The 17,507-nt window shown below is 40.0% G+C and overlaps 1 protein-coding gene across 1 annotated transcript in view; it reads right to left on the reverse strand.

Moving 5' to 3' along the window:
* Positions 1-17,507, reverse strand: part of nek7 (NIMA-related kinase 7) — an 80,930-nt gene that overhangs the window by 21,204 nt on the left and 42,219 nt on the right. The window contains exons 5-7 of the mRNA XM_052073950.1: positions 12,052-12,162; positions 2,737-2,845; positions 520-627 (exon numbers count right to left, since the gene is read on the reverse strand). Coding sequence (XP_051929910.1) covers positions 520-627; positions 2,737-2,845; positions 12,052-12,162 — 328 coding nt within the window. The remainder of the gene's footprint in view (positions 1-519; positions 628-2,736; positions 2,846-12,051; positions 12,163-17,507) is intronic.

The raw sequence follows: 17,507 nt of genomic DNA on the forward strand, positions 1-17,507 counted from the left end.
GAACAGAACATGTGGTTCCAAATTGTAAATTTGTCTCCGGTTTAGCGCCCCCTTTTTGTGTGCACTCTTAAACAAGGCCAACATCCTAATTACGATAGCGTCTCATATCTTCAAAGAAAAATACTGTGTCATCAGATTTTATTTCCTATGGCAAACATGCACCCACTTATTGCCAATAGTAACTTTGATTGGAAAGTTTGCCAGCTTGCTTTACAAAACACAGCCCCTATCTGACCGTGTGTCAAATGCCTGTACTGTGTATCCATCTGTACAAGGGTTAAAGGGCAATGCAGCAGGAAGTGACTAAGTGGCCTATGAAGCTGTTGGGCACAATTGTGAGTAGGCAGCATGGCTAAATGACACATGGCTCTGCTCTCACCATGGCTAATGAAACACATCCAACTGCAGGTGATTACTGCGGGGTTGCCTTGTGCAAGTGTGTGTGTATGCATTTAGCTGCACAACCATAAGAGTGTATTTCTTTCATTTCCAAGAACTTGTAAGACTGCTGTGAATTACCTAGAGAGTGAGCGGCCGTGGTTTTGGAGCTGAAGAACCGCCCCAGTCCCAGATCTCCTAGCTTCACTACTCCTGTAGCTGTGATGAATACATTGGCTGGCTTGATATCTGAAGAAGAAAGGAGTTAGGTTAGGCAGATACTTAAATGATACTGTAACAAATTCTGGTCAGTTTGTTGCTATCAAACTCAAATTCCTGGGATGTCAACGTGATATTCTACAATAACATGATGCCAACCTGTTCCGTTTGAGAAACTGTGTGTACCATTTAATTTTGAAAATATTGACTTCAGTCACATTAGTCAGGCAAACCATCTCCGTGTTTTTGGAGTAATGTTTGATATATGATGATGCACATCAGCCTTTGAAATTTATTAACTTGGTCCAGTGTAATTATTAAGCGGCTTTCCACAGACCTCCTCTCTGTAAAGTGGTCTTTAAAGCCCTGAGCTCTCCATTCATTAGTGTCCCAATACTCTAATCAAAGACAGTCGAACGGAAGTCTATCACACTTGTAGCTGTGTGTGTGTGCGTGTGTGTGTGTGTGTGTGTGCGCGCGCACGTTTCTAGGGACTTAATTTGACTGAGTGCTATTGAACACACATGGCTCCATGAACACTATGTTCTTTTGGCCTACTTGTACAAAAAAGTATTGCGAATTACCATTTTTTAAAAGCATTATTTCTGAATGAAATTACATTATTTAGGGTGGTTTAGGTTAAACTCTAATGAGATCAATGAATTATTATATTGAAATGTAATTAATAGAATATGAAACGCTGACGGTCTTTTCTGCAACTGTCATTCTAAATCCAAGGGATCCTTTATACACATCTGTGCAACTCAAGAAAGAAATGAACTGAAAATTAAAAACTACAACAAAAAAATTAAGTCATTTAAAAAAAAAATAACCAGGGTTTTTGCTGCATTCAAAATTGCGTGGCAGCCGCCCTCAGCCAGCCCGATTGATATTGCTCAACACAGTGTAAAGCCCCAGCTGTGCTGATATAGCGATTGATGTCCCACTGCGCCAGCCATGTCTTTTAAATGCAGTTGCAGCATTGCACCACTATAGAGGCGCTATATCAGCAGGAAAGACCTGGACAACTACCGAAAAAGAAATAAATCAAATCGTGTTTTTCCCCCGCTCGTCGGTGCCATCGGCATGTTGATTTTTCCTAGTGGATAGATACATTAAGAAATGGGGTTGTTTGTTTGTTTGTTTGTTTTAAATGGAGGACACTGCAGTGTGCTATTGCAGCACAGGTGCGCATGGACCACAAAGCGCTTGAAGGGTGCTTCAAAATAATCTATGAGTGTCCCAAACAAAAGTGGCCCCAGCAGATAAGCCATGAGTCCATTATTCACCGATACAAGTTTTAATAAACGATAACATGATAATAGTCATATTCTTATTGCAACTCTTAACTTAAAGTATGCTTCCTGTAAAAAAAAAAAAAAAAGTGAGTCCGCTGAGTTTACAGAGTACATGCACATTATGGCGCACGGTGAGGATGGAACCATCTCTGCCTTAATTTGAGCCACGACAACCCTGATAACCTCCTGACTACCAGTAGTTCAAATTTGTCCTCTGTAGAGGATATTTGTGAACCTAAATATCTCCCACCCTGTGCCTCCAATCGCATTAACTCCTTTTGTTACTTAAAAGAGGACATTCAGTGCTTTGCAATGAGACCAAATTTGTAGGGGTTAGAAAAAGTAAGAGGAAAAGTAATACTTTTTATCAAACACATTTTGTCTTGAAATGCTGTTGGCATTTTAATTATAAGACTCTTATGAACATGTTAAAGTGTTGTTTGAGTTGTTCTAAGTGTATTTGAGCCTGTTTAAAAAATGTAGTGGGATTTCAAAAATTTCTTTTGGAGTAGTCCAATTACTTCACATAGGTTGGGGAATTTCAAAATAAATGTGATTGGACTTTTTTTTTCCTGGTAGTTAGGAGGATAACTAAACAAAACAACAGAAATAGGACATTTGAAAAATTCAGTCAAAAATTCACATTATTATTACTATTTACCAGTGATATTTTAGCATGAAAAAAAATCTAATTTTAGTAAATGGCGCTTTTTTACGTACTGGTGTATTAGCCATAACAGAAATATATAACTTTGGGCAGCTGTGGCATAAACTTTAAATGAGGTGACTGTCTAATAAATTTGTTCAGGACTGTACATGGAGTGTTTTTCATCAAGTCTACCTCTGTGCATGACTCTCCGGGAGTGCATATGCTCAAGTGCGCTGCAAAGCTGGACAAAGTACTTCCACACAGTTCTTTCCGGGATTAGCCTCCTCTGCTTCTTAAAGTGCTGTGGGAGAGAAACACACACACACAAAATAATTACGCAATACAAGATTTTAACAACTGCAGAAACGTTTGTGCCCTGAATACAGTTTTAAATATTGGCCCATAGTGCATATGCCTATCCGGGATCCCTCTTCTGTGATTAATGGGACCCAGATCGATTTCCTCTCATTCGGTCCCTTTCCTCAGTCTCTTCTCATTTTCTCTATGGCCTTCAATAGAAAGCACATGCGCTCTCGGCAACAAAGGCAGGAAATGTGTGGTACCTTCCAAAACTCCCCCATCTGGCATATAGTTCTTTTGTGAAGTACAGCTTTCAGTGGCACACTGTAAAAGTTGTTGTTATTGCTGCTTTTTGTTTTGTTGTTTTGAAGTTTATTTTGGAGGGCAGAACTGATCGGACTCATCCAGCATGTGGTCGCTTATTAAAAAGTAAAATAATGGAGACAAAGCTTCAGCGAACAATATTTTGGCACACCAATCACGAGCTATAGTCCTGCTTCAAGAGCAGTAAGTAAAATAGCCAAGTTAAATTTAGGGTTTCATTATCTTTATTTTTTCATTTTACCACATTGTCCACACATATTTTCTTGCAATATTTTAGTCAAAATGTGTGATGTCAGCAATAACATAATATGTTCCTTTTTTCGTACCCTGCCATTTGTATATCAACTGCAGTCATACAGTACCTCAAGGTAACACAGTAGCTTCCAGAAACGTTTTGTTTTGGTGCAACTGTATCAACGGAATCAAACAGGGGAGGGGAGAAAAAAAACTTTGCTAAAGATGTCATCTGTAATATAGTAACTGCCCTATACCACATTGCTGACCTTACACAGCACAATCCGCTTCTTGTTGAATTTATTTGTGAGTAACTTTTGTCATACCAGTTGTACCAAAAAAAAGGATATTCATGCAAAGATTGGAGACTACCATCTTGTCTACAAAAACAATAATGGAAAGACAAACGATAAATGTTCCCCGTTCCACACCATAAATTGAAACATTCAGTGAAGCTGTGACTGGGGTTAGAAAGCTTCCTGGCCGTTACGGTACCATAAAAATGAAAAGTTGATTTAATTGTCCACCTATAGCACTCTGAATAAAGGTTACTTTCCTACCATGAATTCAAGTCTGTTTTAGGTACTTGGTGACTGTCAATTGGCCCTGTCAAGGCAAAATAAAAGCGAGTGTTGTTAAAAGTCCCCATATCTTGTTTTTTTTTTAACTGTATAATTTCTAATATTCTTTTATTAGGTTTGCAAGATAATTTCAGCTGGAAATTAGCAGGATGTCCTTTTTCAAAGTTATTTCTGTTGGTCAGAAATACATGAGTTTGAACAATCCGTTTATCTCAAATATTCAAGAATATTCATGACAGAATGAGTTGAATATTGAGACACAAACCTAAGACACAATGTTGGTGAATTGAAATCTGACCATTTTGCAAGCAAGCCTTTGCCTTTTATCGGCTATTGCATCCAATACACGAACCACACAGATGTCATCCTTAAAACAGGACACAGACTCATTTTGACAAATGTTATGCAGAAAACTGTGGAAAGGATATATTGGAGTGCCAAATTTGAATGAATTATTCAAAAAGCCAAGTATATGAAATCATGAAAAATAGACCGCTGCTCAAATTTTTCAGACGCTCTGGTTGTGTCCACCGTATGTGACGAAAACAGCAGTAACTCAATGCTGCCTTTCAAGGACCAAAGTAGTATTACTTTTGGCTTGGTCTCATTTGCTTGTTTCGCACTTTTGAGTTATTTTCATGTATCACCATTAAAATGCAATTAGTTGGAATGGCATCTTATTGCACAAGCAACAACACAATAGATAAATACAAAGACAGACATTTTGGTGAAGTCGACAGGTGAACAGCCCAACTGCACAAAGAAATAGATGCACAAAAAAAGAAGATAATAGCGGTAGATGGAAAGAGGAAAGGATAGACCTTGGCCTATATCTAATAAAGCCCCACTAAGAAGCCATTCTTCCCTTGCCCTCCATTTCCATATCAGAGAACTGTTTGATGTCAATGGGGGAGCACAGAGATGCCCACAACCAACTCAACCGTTTCTCCTTTCACGGCAAACACCGCACATGCAATATTCTGTCAGTGCATGCAAATTCAGCCATTTGATTTCATTTGGATTCTGAAATAACCAAAATAAGATTCATGGAAAATTAGAGAAGGAATGAGACAGAAATTGAAAGAAATAATGAATGAAGCAAACAGTAAAATGCATGAATTTGGCATTATTCTGTTTAGAACTGCAACACCATCAATGTTCACTAATGTGTGGCTTTGCATTGGAAATAATTACCGGTACTAATAACAACTGATTAGCTGAAACTGTATTTAAATCCATCCGTTATTTGATCCGCTTAATTAGACGAGGGTTGCGGGCATGTTGAACCTATCTCAGCTTTCTTCGGGGAGCAGGCGAGGTACACCCTAAACTGGTTGCCAGTGTGGTACATAATGTTAACTTGCACATACAACAGTGATTGGTATCAATTTAACAAATAAGGTTAAGTGTTACTGTTATGAAATGAGGCCTATTAGGCCTATATAGCATGGTGTGTATTTGAATGCTTTGTGGCGGTCCATGACCTACTGTAAAGGTTTATACATACACACACACACACACACACATACACATGTATATATACGGCCGGATAGCTCAGTTGGTAAGGCATCGGTTTGACATACGGGAGAAGGTGTTTCGAATCCCGCGACGAGGAATTTATATATATATATATATATATTATATATATATATATATTATTATTTGTAATTATAATTATTATAATAATAAAATGACGTGAAAGACAATTGTAATATAAATTGGGATCTATCCAATTTGTGTTATATATATATATATATATATATATATAATTAGAGCGGTCAAACGATTAAATTATTTCATCTAATTAAAAATGCAACTGTCATAATTAACTCAAATGAACTAAAAAATTAATCGTGATTACTCACACATTTATCATTTCTGAATTTCCTTTTACATTTTTTGTCCTATTTTTCCCCATTTTAATGCTCTCATCAACATGGAATCATGAATCTGTTTTCTATGTGCCAAATGCAAATATTTACTGAAATAACAATTTCGATTTTCAATTTTACATGGGGCGGTGCCCAGTGGTTAGCACGTCGGCTTCACAGTGCAGAGGTACCGGGTTCGATTCCAGCTCCGGCCTCCCTGTGTGGAGTTTGCATGTTCTCCCCGGGCCTGCGTGGGTTTTCTCCGGGTGCTCCGGTTTCCTCCCACATTCCAAAAACATGCGTGGCAGGCTGATTGAACACTCTACAATTGTCCCTAGGTGTGAGTGTGAGTGCGAATGGTTGTTCGTTTCTGTGTGCCCTGCGATTGGCTGGCAACCGATTCAGGGTGTCTCCCGCCTACTGCCCAAAGACAGCTGGGATAGGCTCCAGCATCCCCCGCGACCCTAGTGAGGATCAAGCGGCTCGGAAGATGAATGAATGAATGAATGAATGAATGAATGAATTTTACATGGACATTTTTCACTTGGTGCAGTTATTCACACATAATCTCTCACAATATTACTGGCCATCAATAACGGTGAAAAAAAATATTTTGTCACACAACACCTTTTTTATGAAATCAAAACAGAACAATATAACATTATAAAGTGCACATCTAAGGTACACTAGTACTCAGCCTATAGTGGATTTAAACCATGGTTGCATACTTCGTTTTTCTCAAGTTTGCTTTCAACACAGCAGTCTGTTTCTGTATGTTTGTTGAAGAATAACGAGACACCGGGCACCAGTGTTCATTATGTGCCGCTGTATGTGCCGGCCGTACAAACATTCTCAAAGGGGAGCGGGGTTCACTCCCCCTAACACAGTCAGGCTATGTTGATTGTGTTGGTCCTTCTTGCGCGGAAGTCTCTCTACGGTTTTGTGTAGACCTCATTTCGAATTACTACACTTGGTTCGATGACAACACTGGAGACGTTTTATTTTCGCTAGGTCGCTACCACTGCATCGCTGAACTTTCGTTGTCATGTCACCGCCTCTGCGCACCGTCACTGTCAGACGAACACAGAGAAGCTCCACCCGCTCTATTTATATGGACACGGAACGCTGTAACCTTCCACACAAAATAGTTCCAAACAAGTAACAATCGCATCAGTGGCATACATGTATACCTGTATGATACACAGAGAGAGAAGAACAGGTAACTTTGGTCTTGTCAGTGGAGCAATCTGGCAACTTTTAAAGTAAACTTTCCATTCATAAACTCTAAGTATCCGTTGTCGGTGTCTCCGCGCTGCCATGGCTGGCAAAACGGACATAGGCGTGAACTTCTGCAGCGCGCTTGTCGTTTTGTTTCTGGTGTATTTATAGAGCAACGTAACATCCGCTTGTGACGTGTGCAGTGTTAATCTCGCGAGAAAAAATTTAATCCTGTTAAAATTCATTTAAATTAATGGCAATAAAAACGCGCTAAACTGACAGCTCTGATATATAATATATATATATATATATAGATATATATTATATATATATATATATAGATTAAAAATCCTCGTCTCACCCCCCCCCTCGGGTGGTGTACGTCCCTCATTCCTTCTCCTTGATGTATTCATGGAGTTTGTATGTTTCATCCTGGACGGTGGCTCTCACACTCACTCGTCCCCGGCCTCCTTCCTTTCGGCTTGCGTACAGTCTCAAGGTGCTGGATTTGGGATGGAACCCATATATATATATATATATATACACATGAACAATGATTTGATTATTAAAATACCTGGTGATTAATGTGATCATCGGTTAGCTGTTGATCAATCTAATAATTTTGACAGCTCGAGATGCAAAATGCTTTTAACCTTTTAACCAGTTAGGAGGTTTGTCTCCTGTCACAAGTGGCATGCCGCTTCTGATTGCTGTGTCTGGGATCATGATTTATATCTCAAAGCAATAAATCGGTCAGCCCCATTGTCGCCTCTGAAGGTTTGTACACGCTTATTCAATGGCTAAGCAATATCGGCAGAACATCTCAAATATGATTCATGGGTGACGTGTCTGGGGAGTATGCCGGCCAGTTTCCAGGAACTGACTAGAAATAAGATCTGAATTACTAGGTATGCTACACATGATGCTGCTGAATTCGGTAAGAAGAAAGGTTTGAAGCCTGACCTCAAAATGTTTAAATGGGGACTCTACACTAAAGGTCGCAAGCGTGACTTGGCAAGCGTGAAATGGTGCAACTTAATGTTCATAAGACAAAAAAACAACAACAAAGACTGCATATAAGTATTATCAACTAGCATTTTAAATGTAAATATAACCATATGGGTGTATACACAGCAGTTGTTCACATTAAGGTCTGTGCACATTTAAAAACATGTGTAACTTTTATTGCCCATGATCATCATTGTATTCTTCCCAACATCCTTTCTCCATTTAAGACAGATGTCCACACATCCTATTTAGATTAAAGACGATTTTAGGGGTCCTTTAATATTTGGTTTTTGGTTACATTGCCGAATGTATGATTCAGTTTGACTCACTGTCCAGGTAGCCAAAAACCCAGTCTCGCAAAAAAACCCAGACCTCCTGCCTCCATTCCTTCAGTTATACAAGGCCATATGTTTGGGATGTTATTTCCAAGTCAACATTCCATTACACTCAACAGGGAGGCAATATGATGGCAAATTTATCCTTGGAGATGATTTATATGCGTTTCATACAAAGTACTCCAATACATGACATTGTACCAAACTATGTACAAATTAATATCTCATTCATTCAGTCATCAGTCATTCAGAATCTCGTATCCTTTTATTGTGTAAAAGGGTGTCCTATTGGGTGAAGAGATGCTAGGTTAAAGCCCCCGCCTCAAAAAAAAAAAATAATTTGACAAAACCTTTATGCTTGAAATGACCGGGGTCAACTAGCCAAATTGTTGCAGTACAGAGGCGCACACCGTTTCTTTTAAAATAAAAATATAGGCATTAAAAGAGGTCATGGGTGACGGTATCAGACAGTATCAATGTATAATAAAGTATCCATGTGTACGTGCACATTATGCAATAGAAGAAATGAAACTGACATCTTCTCTGATGAAATATGCAACAGTACAACTTTAACGGAGTGAATAAATAATAAATGTAAATAAAGAACACTGAAATGGTAATGAAAATGGTGCAGAACGAGATAGTACTTCTCGTGTCTTACTGTCGCGTCCTGAATATTAGTCGTAGAGATTATAGAAAGAAGCACAAGTGTTCATCAGTATTTATTTTTTGGTGATTCACCATTAACTACACAAGCTAGCTAACACTAACGAGTAGTTTTTCACCGCAAGATTGTTGAGATAGGTGATCTCTTCTGCCGTGTGAACCAACCTTATGTATCTGTGACACGATTATTCTAGTCATATATTACCGGGAGCTAATGTTAAGATTATGTCAACAGAGCTCATTTCTAACTTAAATATACGGTACCAAATACTGAATTCATCACTTCTCAAGTTCAATCAGGCTACTAGCGATTGCTATTCGAACTTCCGATTCAGAAACATGCTTCTTTTCATTTTCGGAATACAGTCAAACCTCGATTTTCTAACGTCTGTTTTTGACCAAATCGCTTTTCGACCAACAATTTCGAGTTTTTTTTATGCCTCAGATGACGACCGAAAATCGGTTCTTGAACAAACTGCGCGCACTTGAATGCGCCACTTGACTTCTCTCGCCTTCCTTACACGAGGAAGTGACGCTTCCTTGGGTAGACAAGGAAGTGACGCTTCCTCGTGTAGTGTTCCATTACTGCGCAGACGTGTTAAATATACAGTATATATATATTTTTTAAAAGAGTGTGGTTTCGGTTTTCAAACAAATCGGTTTTCGAGCAGCCTTCTGGAACAGATTATGGACGAAAACCGAGGTATAACTGTACTTTGAACTGATGAGCCAATGGCTTGTAGATGTCACAAACCGATCAAGTAGCAGTATTGCAATATCTTCCCAGGAAAAAAAAAAAGATGTGCGGTTGTGTTTTTAGCAAATGCACAGCTCCCATCAGGCCCACACCTAAGTTCACAGTTCACTTTCTGGTATACAAGGCTCGAAATATTTGTTAATATTTTTGAATACATTTTTGATCAATAACTATTTGAGGAGCACCTTCTTTGCAATTTGTTGCAAGTTTTATTAAATAATAAAAAGACAACTGTATAACAGGGCGGGTCAATGTATTTGAGTATCGTATTGAAAATTGTCAAGACAGGTAGTGTATTCGGGTAAATTATATTTTTATTTAACACACCTCACTTTATAACGAAGAACCAATTGATTTCCTTTGTTATGTAATAAACTATTTTTTGTCTAAAGAATGTTTCAGTAGGGCACTTTCAAACTTGACCAGAGGAAACAGTTAAAAAAGTAACCTATGATAAATCTTGATAAATGATTCTCATTAATTTCAGGTGTGTTTCAGTGTTGAGATGTGTCCCTTGTTCGATAATAATCATTAAGGAGTTTAATGACAATCTAGTTTAAGAAAAAGGAGACTTTTCTCAAATTTGCGCTTACAACATGCTCCTACGTTGATCAGCAGTGTGACACGCACCGACTCCTGGAAACATCACATGACTTATCAAGATGGAATTCATTCATCTGTTCAGCACAGTAGTCACTTGGCTTGATAAAAAAAAAAGTTACAAATTGTTTGAAACAAGTTCTCCCATGCCAGGCAAGCAGTACTGGGACACTGCCTTTATTGAGTGTGTACACGATGGCATCATTACGCATTTATGTCAAGACAGAGGTACGCAGACCGAAACAGCCTGACTTGACTATGACTTATGTCGCAAGCTGGCTGACAACCACACTCCCTGTCGAGTCCCACACAGAGGGAGCGAAGGGAAAACTAGCCCTCCGTAACAGCAGCCGCTTTGGTGACTTTTTAAAATTATGTATACTGTATTTTCCAGACTATAAATCACTCATGAGTATAAATCTCACCAGCCATAAAATGCATAATAAAGAAGAAAAAACAGAAGTGCCACTGGAATATACGTCACATTTGGGGGAGAATTTTATTTGATAAAATCCAACAACAGATAAGTCATCTTGAAAGGCAAATAAGACTAAATAATAGAGAACAACAGACTGAATAAGTGTACGCTATCCTAACGTTAGATGACGCATAAACAACAAAGTGAGAATGTGCCTGGTATGTTCACGTAACATATTAAGAGTTATTCAGATAACTATAGCATAAAGAACATGCTAACAAATTTACCAAACCCCCAGTGTCACTCCAAATCTCTAAACCCAATGAAATCTTCATCCTGTGTGTCACTTTTAAAGAACCCCCCGAACTCCGGAGGTAGAAGATGCGCCGCTTCCTCTTCTACGCCGCTTACGTCACAATCATCGTCAGTTGTTTTTATCAGTTACCGCCAATGTGAAAAGTACCAACACAGGCCTCAAGCACCCTGTTGCGGTTTAATGTGAAAATTACATGAAATGAAAAATGTGTTAATCATTTCACACAGAAGTCGCTCCAGAGTATGTTGTGCCCCCACAGTGCGTGTGTGTGTGTGTGTGTGTGTGTGTGTCTGTGTGTGTGTGTACATTGGTTTCAAAACGGCTAATTTCTCAGAATGTTGAGTGATTTTCATGCCTGCAATTTGGCACAATATGAGATAATAGATCAGGATGTCAGCTTTTGTTTCAGGGTGTTTACAGTACATCTGATACCAGATAAGAAAACAGCAAATTGTGTTTTAATCAACTCGTTTCTTAGGCAAGTAAACTATTTTAAAATCTGACTGACGTGTGGCCTCACTCCATATTCAGCTTCCGATGAATACTTTGGCTCACCTAAAAATATAGCGGTTCGCTACAAATAAGGATTTTTCTCAATTTTGTTTTGAAATCCAAATGTAAATTCCAATAAATAAAGTTGAAATGTATTCCTCTTTTGATGTAAACTCCAAATGTGTTCAGTCTACAAGAACAACACCAACAAAATATCACTCCAACTTCCAATACTGTTGGGAGGCAAGTTTATGGTCCAATAAGTAACAATCTCTATATGATAATTTATGTTATGTAGTATCCTCGTGTGGTTGATATTCAAGACCATTCTGTATTCATACAAACTGTTCTTTAATTTTGGGCCTGCTGCTGAGGTTAGTCACTTACCTTGATCATACGCGAGAGGTCTCCAGCATCAGCAAGCTCCAGTACTATGTTTAGCTCATTGTCCTCAATAAAAGATGCATGATACTTTATCACATTTGGATGGTTCAGTTGCTGTGGGAGAGAGAGAAACAACACAACAGAGAAGTATAAGTCAAACATCTTATTCATATATTCAAACGAGAGCTGTCAGTTTGAGAGCGCGTTTTTATTGGCATTAATTTAAATTAATTTTAACGGGATTCAATTTTTTCTCGCGAGATTAACGCGGCACACGTCACAAGCGGATGTTACGTTGCTCCTTAAATACACCAGAAACAAAACAACAAGCACGCTGCAGAAGTCCACGCCCATGTCTGTTTTGCCAGCCACGGCAGCGTGAGACACTGAAAACGGATACTTAAGGGCCGTGCACACGGCACACATTTGCTCCGGTGCTGCACCAAGATATTTTGTTGCGGGATATTTTGCACCGCAGCAAATTGTGTGGAGCATTCACACGTACAAAGCCTCCGAGCGGGGCAGCCCCGGTACAGTGTTGGGGCTGCCCCACTTGCGTTCACACGGCAGTTTCTGCAGCGGAGCAAAACGACAGAAAACAAACGAGCTGTCGTGTTGGTTCTTTTTAAAACGTACTGTATATACACAACTCAAGCGACTACTAGACCGGCACGTCCTTCTCCTTTTCGGCTTCTGCTCGAGAGTGACCGCCCAAGAAAACGTAAATGAACGATGACTTCAATGACACTCAGAAAAGCAAACACTAATGCGCCAAACAGAAAATCAAGAGAGGAAATCACAAAATAAATTCTATGGGGGGTGGGGGGTTGTGAATAAACAACAAAGGAACAAACAACTCCGAGACAGTCCAGTCTCCTACAAAAGGAAAGATGTTACTAGCCAAGTCTTGTGTCGTTATGAATCAACACATTACGGAAGTCAGACAGAACACGAAAGCAACGCATTCTCGCCATACGTACACTCTTCACAAGCATTTGCTCTGGAGCAAATTTAACCCAGTTGCGTTCACACGTGCAAATTTACACCGGTGCTGCCTCGCAAACGAGCATTTGCTGCGGAGCAAATATTTGACCCACCTCCGTGAGGTGGGTCAAATTTGGTCCGGTATAAGCTCTTTTCCGGGGCTACGCCGGAGCTAATTTGCACATGTGAACGCTGTACTGGGGCAGCCCCGGTGCAGAACCGGACGAAATCTTGCCGTGTGAACAGCCCTTTAAAGAGTTTATGAATGGAAAGTTTACTTTTAAAAAGTTGCCAGATTGCTCCACTGACAAGACCAAAGTTACCTGTTCTTCTCTCTGTGTGTATCATACAGGTATACGATGTATCCCACTGACGCGATTGTTACTTGTTTGGAACTATTTTGTGCGGAAGATTACAGCGTTCCGTGTCCATATAAATAGAGCGGGTGGAGCTTCTCTGTGTTCGTCTGACAGTGACAGTGCGCTGCTGTGGTAGCGACCTAGCGAAAATCAAACGTCTCCAGTGTTGTCATCGAACCAAGTGTAGTCATCCGAAATGAGGTCTACACAAAAACCGTAGAGAGACTTCCGCGCAAGAAGGACCAACACAATCAACATAGCCTGACTGTGTTAGGGGGAGTGAAACCCCCCCTCTTTCAGAATGGTTTGCCCCAGCAGCACGGGGGAAGTGCTTGCGCTTGTTTGTACGGCCGACAGTTTTGAATACAGCGGCACATAACGAACACTGGTGTCCGGGGTCTCGTTATTCTCCAACAAACATACAGAAACAGACTGCTGTGTTCAAAGCAAACTTGAGAAAAACGAAGTATGCAACCATGGTTTAAATCAGGGGTGCCCATTAGGTAGATCCTGATCTACCGGTAGATCTAAGACAGGTCCCAAGTAGATCCGAGGAGTGTCGAGGATAAAAAAAAACAAAACAACCATTTGTGTGTCTTTGTACATGTTAGTAATATATATTTTTGTGTTAATGTACGCTGCACCTTAATCATCCTATCAGTCTCATTTTCACAAAAATAAATACATTAAAAAATAAAATAAAGCAAGTAAATGTTGAATTTACGGTGGCGCGTGATTATGTCATCGGGAGTTGTTAGCGCTCAGCAGTCTGCAATTGCAGCTTGTGATAAGAGCTGTTGCGCGCCATCTTTTATCGTCATGATTCTCATTCAGAGTTTGCTTCGTGTACAATTCAACAAGGGCACGGGCAAAGAATAGGAATATAGGAGGGCCCAGAGAAGCACTTTAAAACTGTACGTGTGAGCTACGATAGTTAACAGGCTGCAAAAGTGCATCGCATGCCTCAGTTTCAGGCTGTTTCTCATCATGCCGTGCATGTGTTTAAATCCACTATAGGCCGAGTACTAGTTTACCTTAGATGTGCACTTTATAATGTTATATTGCTCTGTTTTGATTTCATTAAAAAAAAAGCTGCAAAAGCAGCTGTTGTGTGACAAAATATTTTTTTCACTGTTGTTGATGGACAGTAATATTGTGTGAGAGATTATGTGTGAACAACTGCTCCAAGTGAAAAATGTTCATTGTTTGTATTTACTGAAATTGTTATTTCAGTAAATATTTGCATTTGGCACATAGAAAACTGATTCATGATTCCAAGTTGATGAGAGCATTAAAATGGGGTAAAAATAGGACAAAAGAATGTAGAAGGAAATTCAGAAACGATAAAAAATCTGTGAGTAATCACGATTAATTTTTTAATTCATTTGAGTTAATTATGACAGTTGCATTTTTAATTAGATTAAATATTTTAATTAATATTTGACAACTCTAATTCAAACATAATATTCATTCATACATGACCTGAAGTGACTGAGGATGAGCAGTAGATGCATTGTAGTTGTTTGGCATTAAGTCTCACAAATTTTTCCATTCGTCATAGCAGCACATGAACATTTTGCATAAATTAGCATTTGCCTGCATTCAAATTCATAGGTTTTGAGTTGGTCGTGCGATCTCAAAATTTTGAGTTTTGATTGTATAGGGAGTAAATTCCGAATAGCCCCCAATGGACAAAAATCCAACAAGCACACAGTACAAATTCTTGCACCCATAGGTACTGGCATTGTTGAATCAAACTCAAAAGTTTTTGTTCTCACTGGAAGTCACTCTCTCCCGTTCCCACGCCCATCATCAACTAGCATCTGAGTCGGAACTTCACATAAGCTTTCCCTATCCACCAGTCTTCTCCTCACACTGCTCATTTGGCTTTTGAAAATAATCTGGGCACAACTGCTTCGTTTTTGGAAAATGGTATCCCAGGGGGTGCAGCTATGTTGCGTTCTGGCTGCAAAATGTTTTGTTCTGTCCCCCATAGAGCTTCAAACCCACCCAAGAGGCTTAAAGAGAGCGTTGTCTGCCTGATATTCCCTGCTTCCACAATTGTTTACCATTCGTTTTTTTGGTGCTCCACCATGGAAAAGTACTGTGTGGTTCAATTACCTCTTTTTTTTCTTGTTGTCACTGTTGCTTTTGTCCGTATTACCTTGTGCTGTTGACGACATCCGAATTCATGTTGTTGAATTGATTGTTGAACATGTTTCAAGAGTACTAAAAATGGCAAGAAATGTTTGTTTTTTTGTACAAATATACCGGCAAATGCATATTAACCAATTAATAAGGCGTTGGGGGCTGGACCTCAACGACCCCTTGAATTTTAATTCTTTAGATTAGCAAGACAAGTCGATGCCTTCTACTTTTCAGGAGCAATTCGCAGAAGGACATTTTTGTTCCAGAGCTCCAGTGCAAAAAGCAAGGTCCATCAAGCCTGTTTGTAAGGGTTTGGTATGATGCAACTTGATTGGCCTGCACGCAGTCCTGAGGTAAAGGCTACATACAGTATTTGTAATCCCGATTTTACACATGTGGACCTAATGAAATGGTTTTGTTCTCTAGGGCGACAAAGCTGGGTGACTTGTCACAACCCCTCTAAATGCGATGACAACAACTCGTGCGAGACTCACACGCGTGCACGCGTGCACGCGCGCGCGCGCACACACACACACACGCACGCACACACACGCGCCTGACAGGCTGACAGTCAGAAAAACAAGCCGGGCTTATCTCAGGCACTCAGGCTGCGATTCCTTCCTGCTGCTTGGTCAATAAGGCAAGAACAACATTTCTCGTTGTAAACAAAGTGTACCCATCCAGTTCAAGAAGAGGGAGGACGGAGAGAGTGAAGGTGCCATGAGGTCGATGAAGGACACCATTAATTTAAAGCAGTGGTCACCAACATGGTGCCCGCGGGCACCAGGTAGCCCGTGAAGACCACTTGAGTAGCCCGCCAGTGCCTGGACATTGTGATTTGCTAGTAGAAATTATGATTTAAAAATGCAAACATTGGCAGTACTGTGAGACATTTCGAAACACGATCAAAGTCTGACAATTTAAATCATCAAGTATTAAAAATAACACATCCTCATATTATTGAAGGTATTTTGGACAAATATGTTATTTCAGACGTGTATCAATTTGGTAGCCCTTCACACAATCGGTACACATGAAGTTGCTCTCACCCTCAAAAATGTTGGTGACACCTGATTTAAAGCATTAATAGTGTCAAACATAAACAAAAAAAGAACTAAATTGAGAGAGCAGGGAATGGGGAAGTGAACATATTTAAAGAAAATATCAGTGAGAAGGGAATGCTACAAATAGAAGAGTCAAGGTCCCGTGTGGCATGGTATTGCGGCATTGTGGGGTGAGGGAGGATATGCGAGGGGGGGGGGGTATACAAGTAGACAGAGCAGTGTGACACACGTCCTCCACATGGCTTCGCTTTCTACGCTGTGATTAAAGAAATGTTCATGCTCTGAATGACAGAGATGGGAAAGAGGGCTCTGGACAGTACACTGCACTGCCCCCCCAGTCCTCTCTGCATCCCTCCCTGATCCTCCTCACGTGTCCTCCCTTGTATTTTCCCCATGTCTCCATCTTTCCCTGGCCCTCCCTTGTCCTCTCGCTTGCCAGATGTATATTTGGCTCAGCGTGTCAGTTCTACATGTCTTCACACTGTAGCACAGCCAGAAAGCGATGACAAGCCCACCCAACCCATTCCTCTGCCATAAGTGTAACCTCAGGCAAAAGATACAGATGACTGTGGGGATATACACATGCAGATGTTGATGCTAATGATGGATGGAATCCCAGTCTAAGGAAGTACCGCATAGAGCTTTACACGATTATGTCATTAATTACACACACGGCCTGTGACCCACCAGCGTATGTAATTACTTAATGATGTAAAACCATGCGAGCAATATAATGTGTGAGCTAATGACATGGCTAAAAGAAGAAATTGATATCTAGGGAGACCATCTGACAATATAAAATTACCTAACGATGGTCTTACATTTTGAACCGATGGCATAGCTTTGTAATGTAGATGGAGAAAATGTTTTACAGTACAGTGGATCAGGGTTAGGGACTGAGCCG

Source organism: Hippocampus zosterae, chromosome 8, assembly GCF_025434085.1.
Source record: "Hippocampus zosterae strain Florida chromosome 8, ASM2543408v3, whole genome shotgun sequence".
NCBI lineage: Eukaryota > Metazoa > Chordata > Actinopteri > Syngnathiformes > Syngnathidae > Hippocampus > Hippocampus zosterae.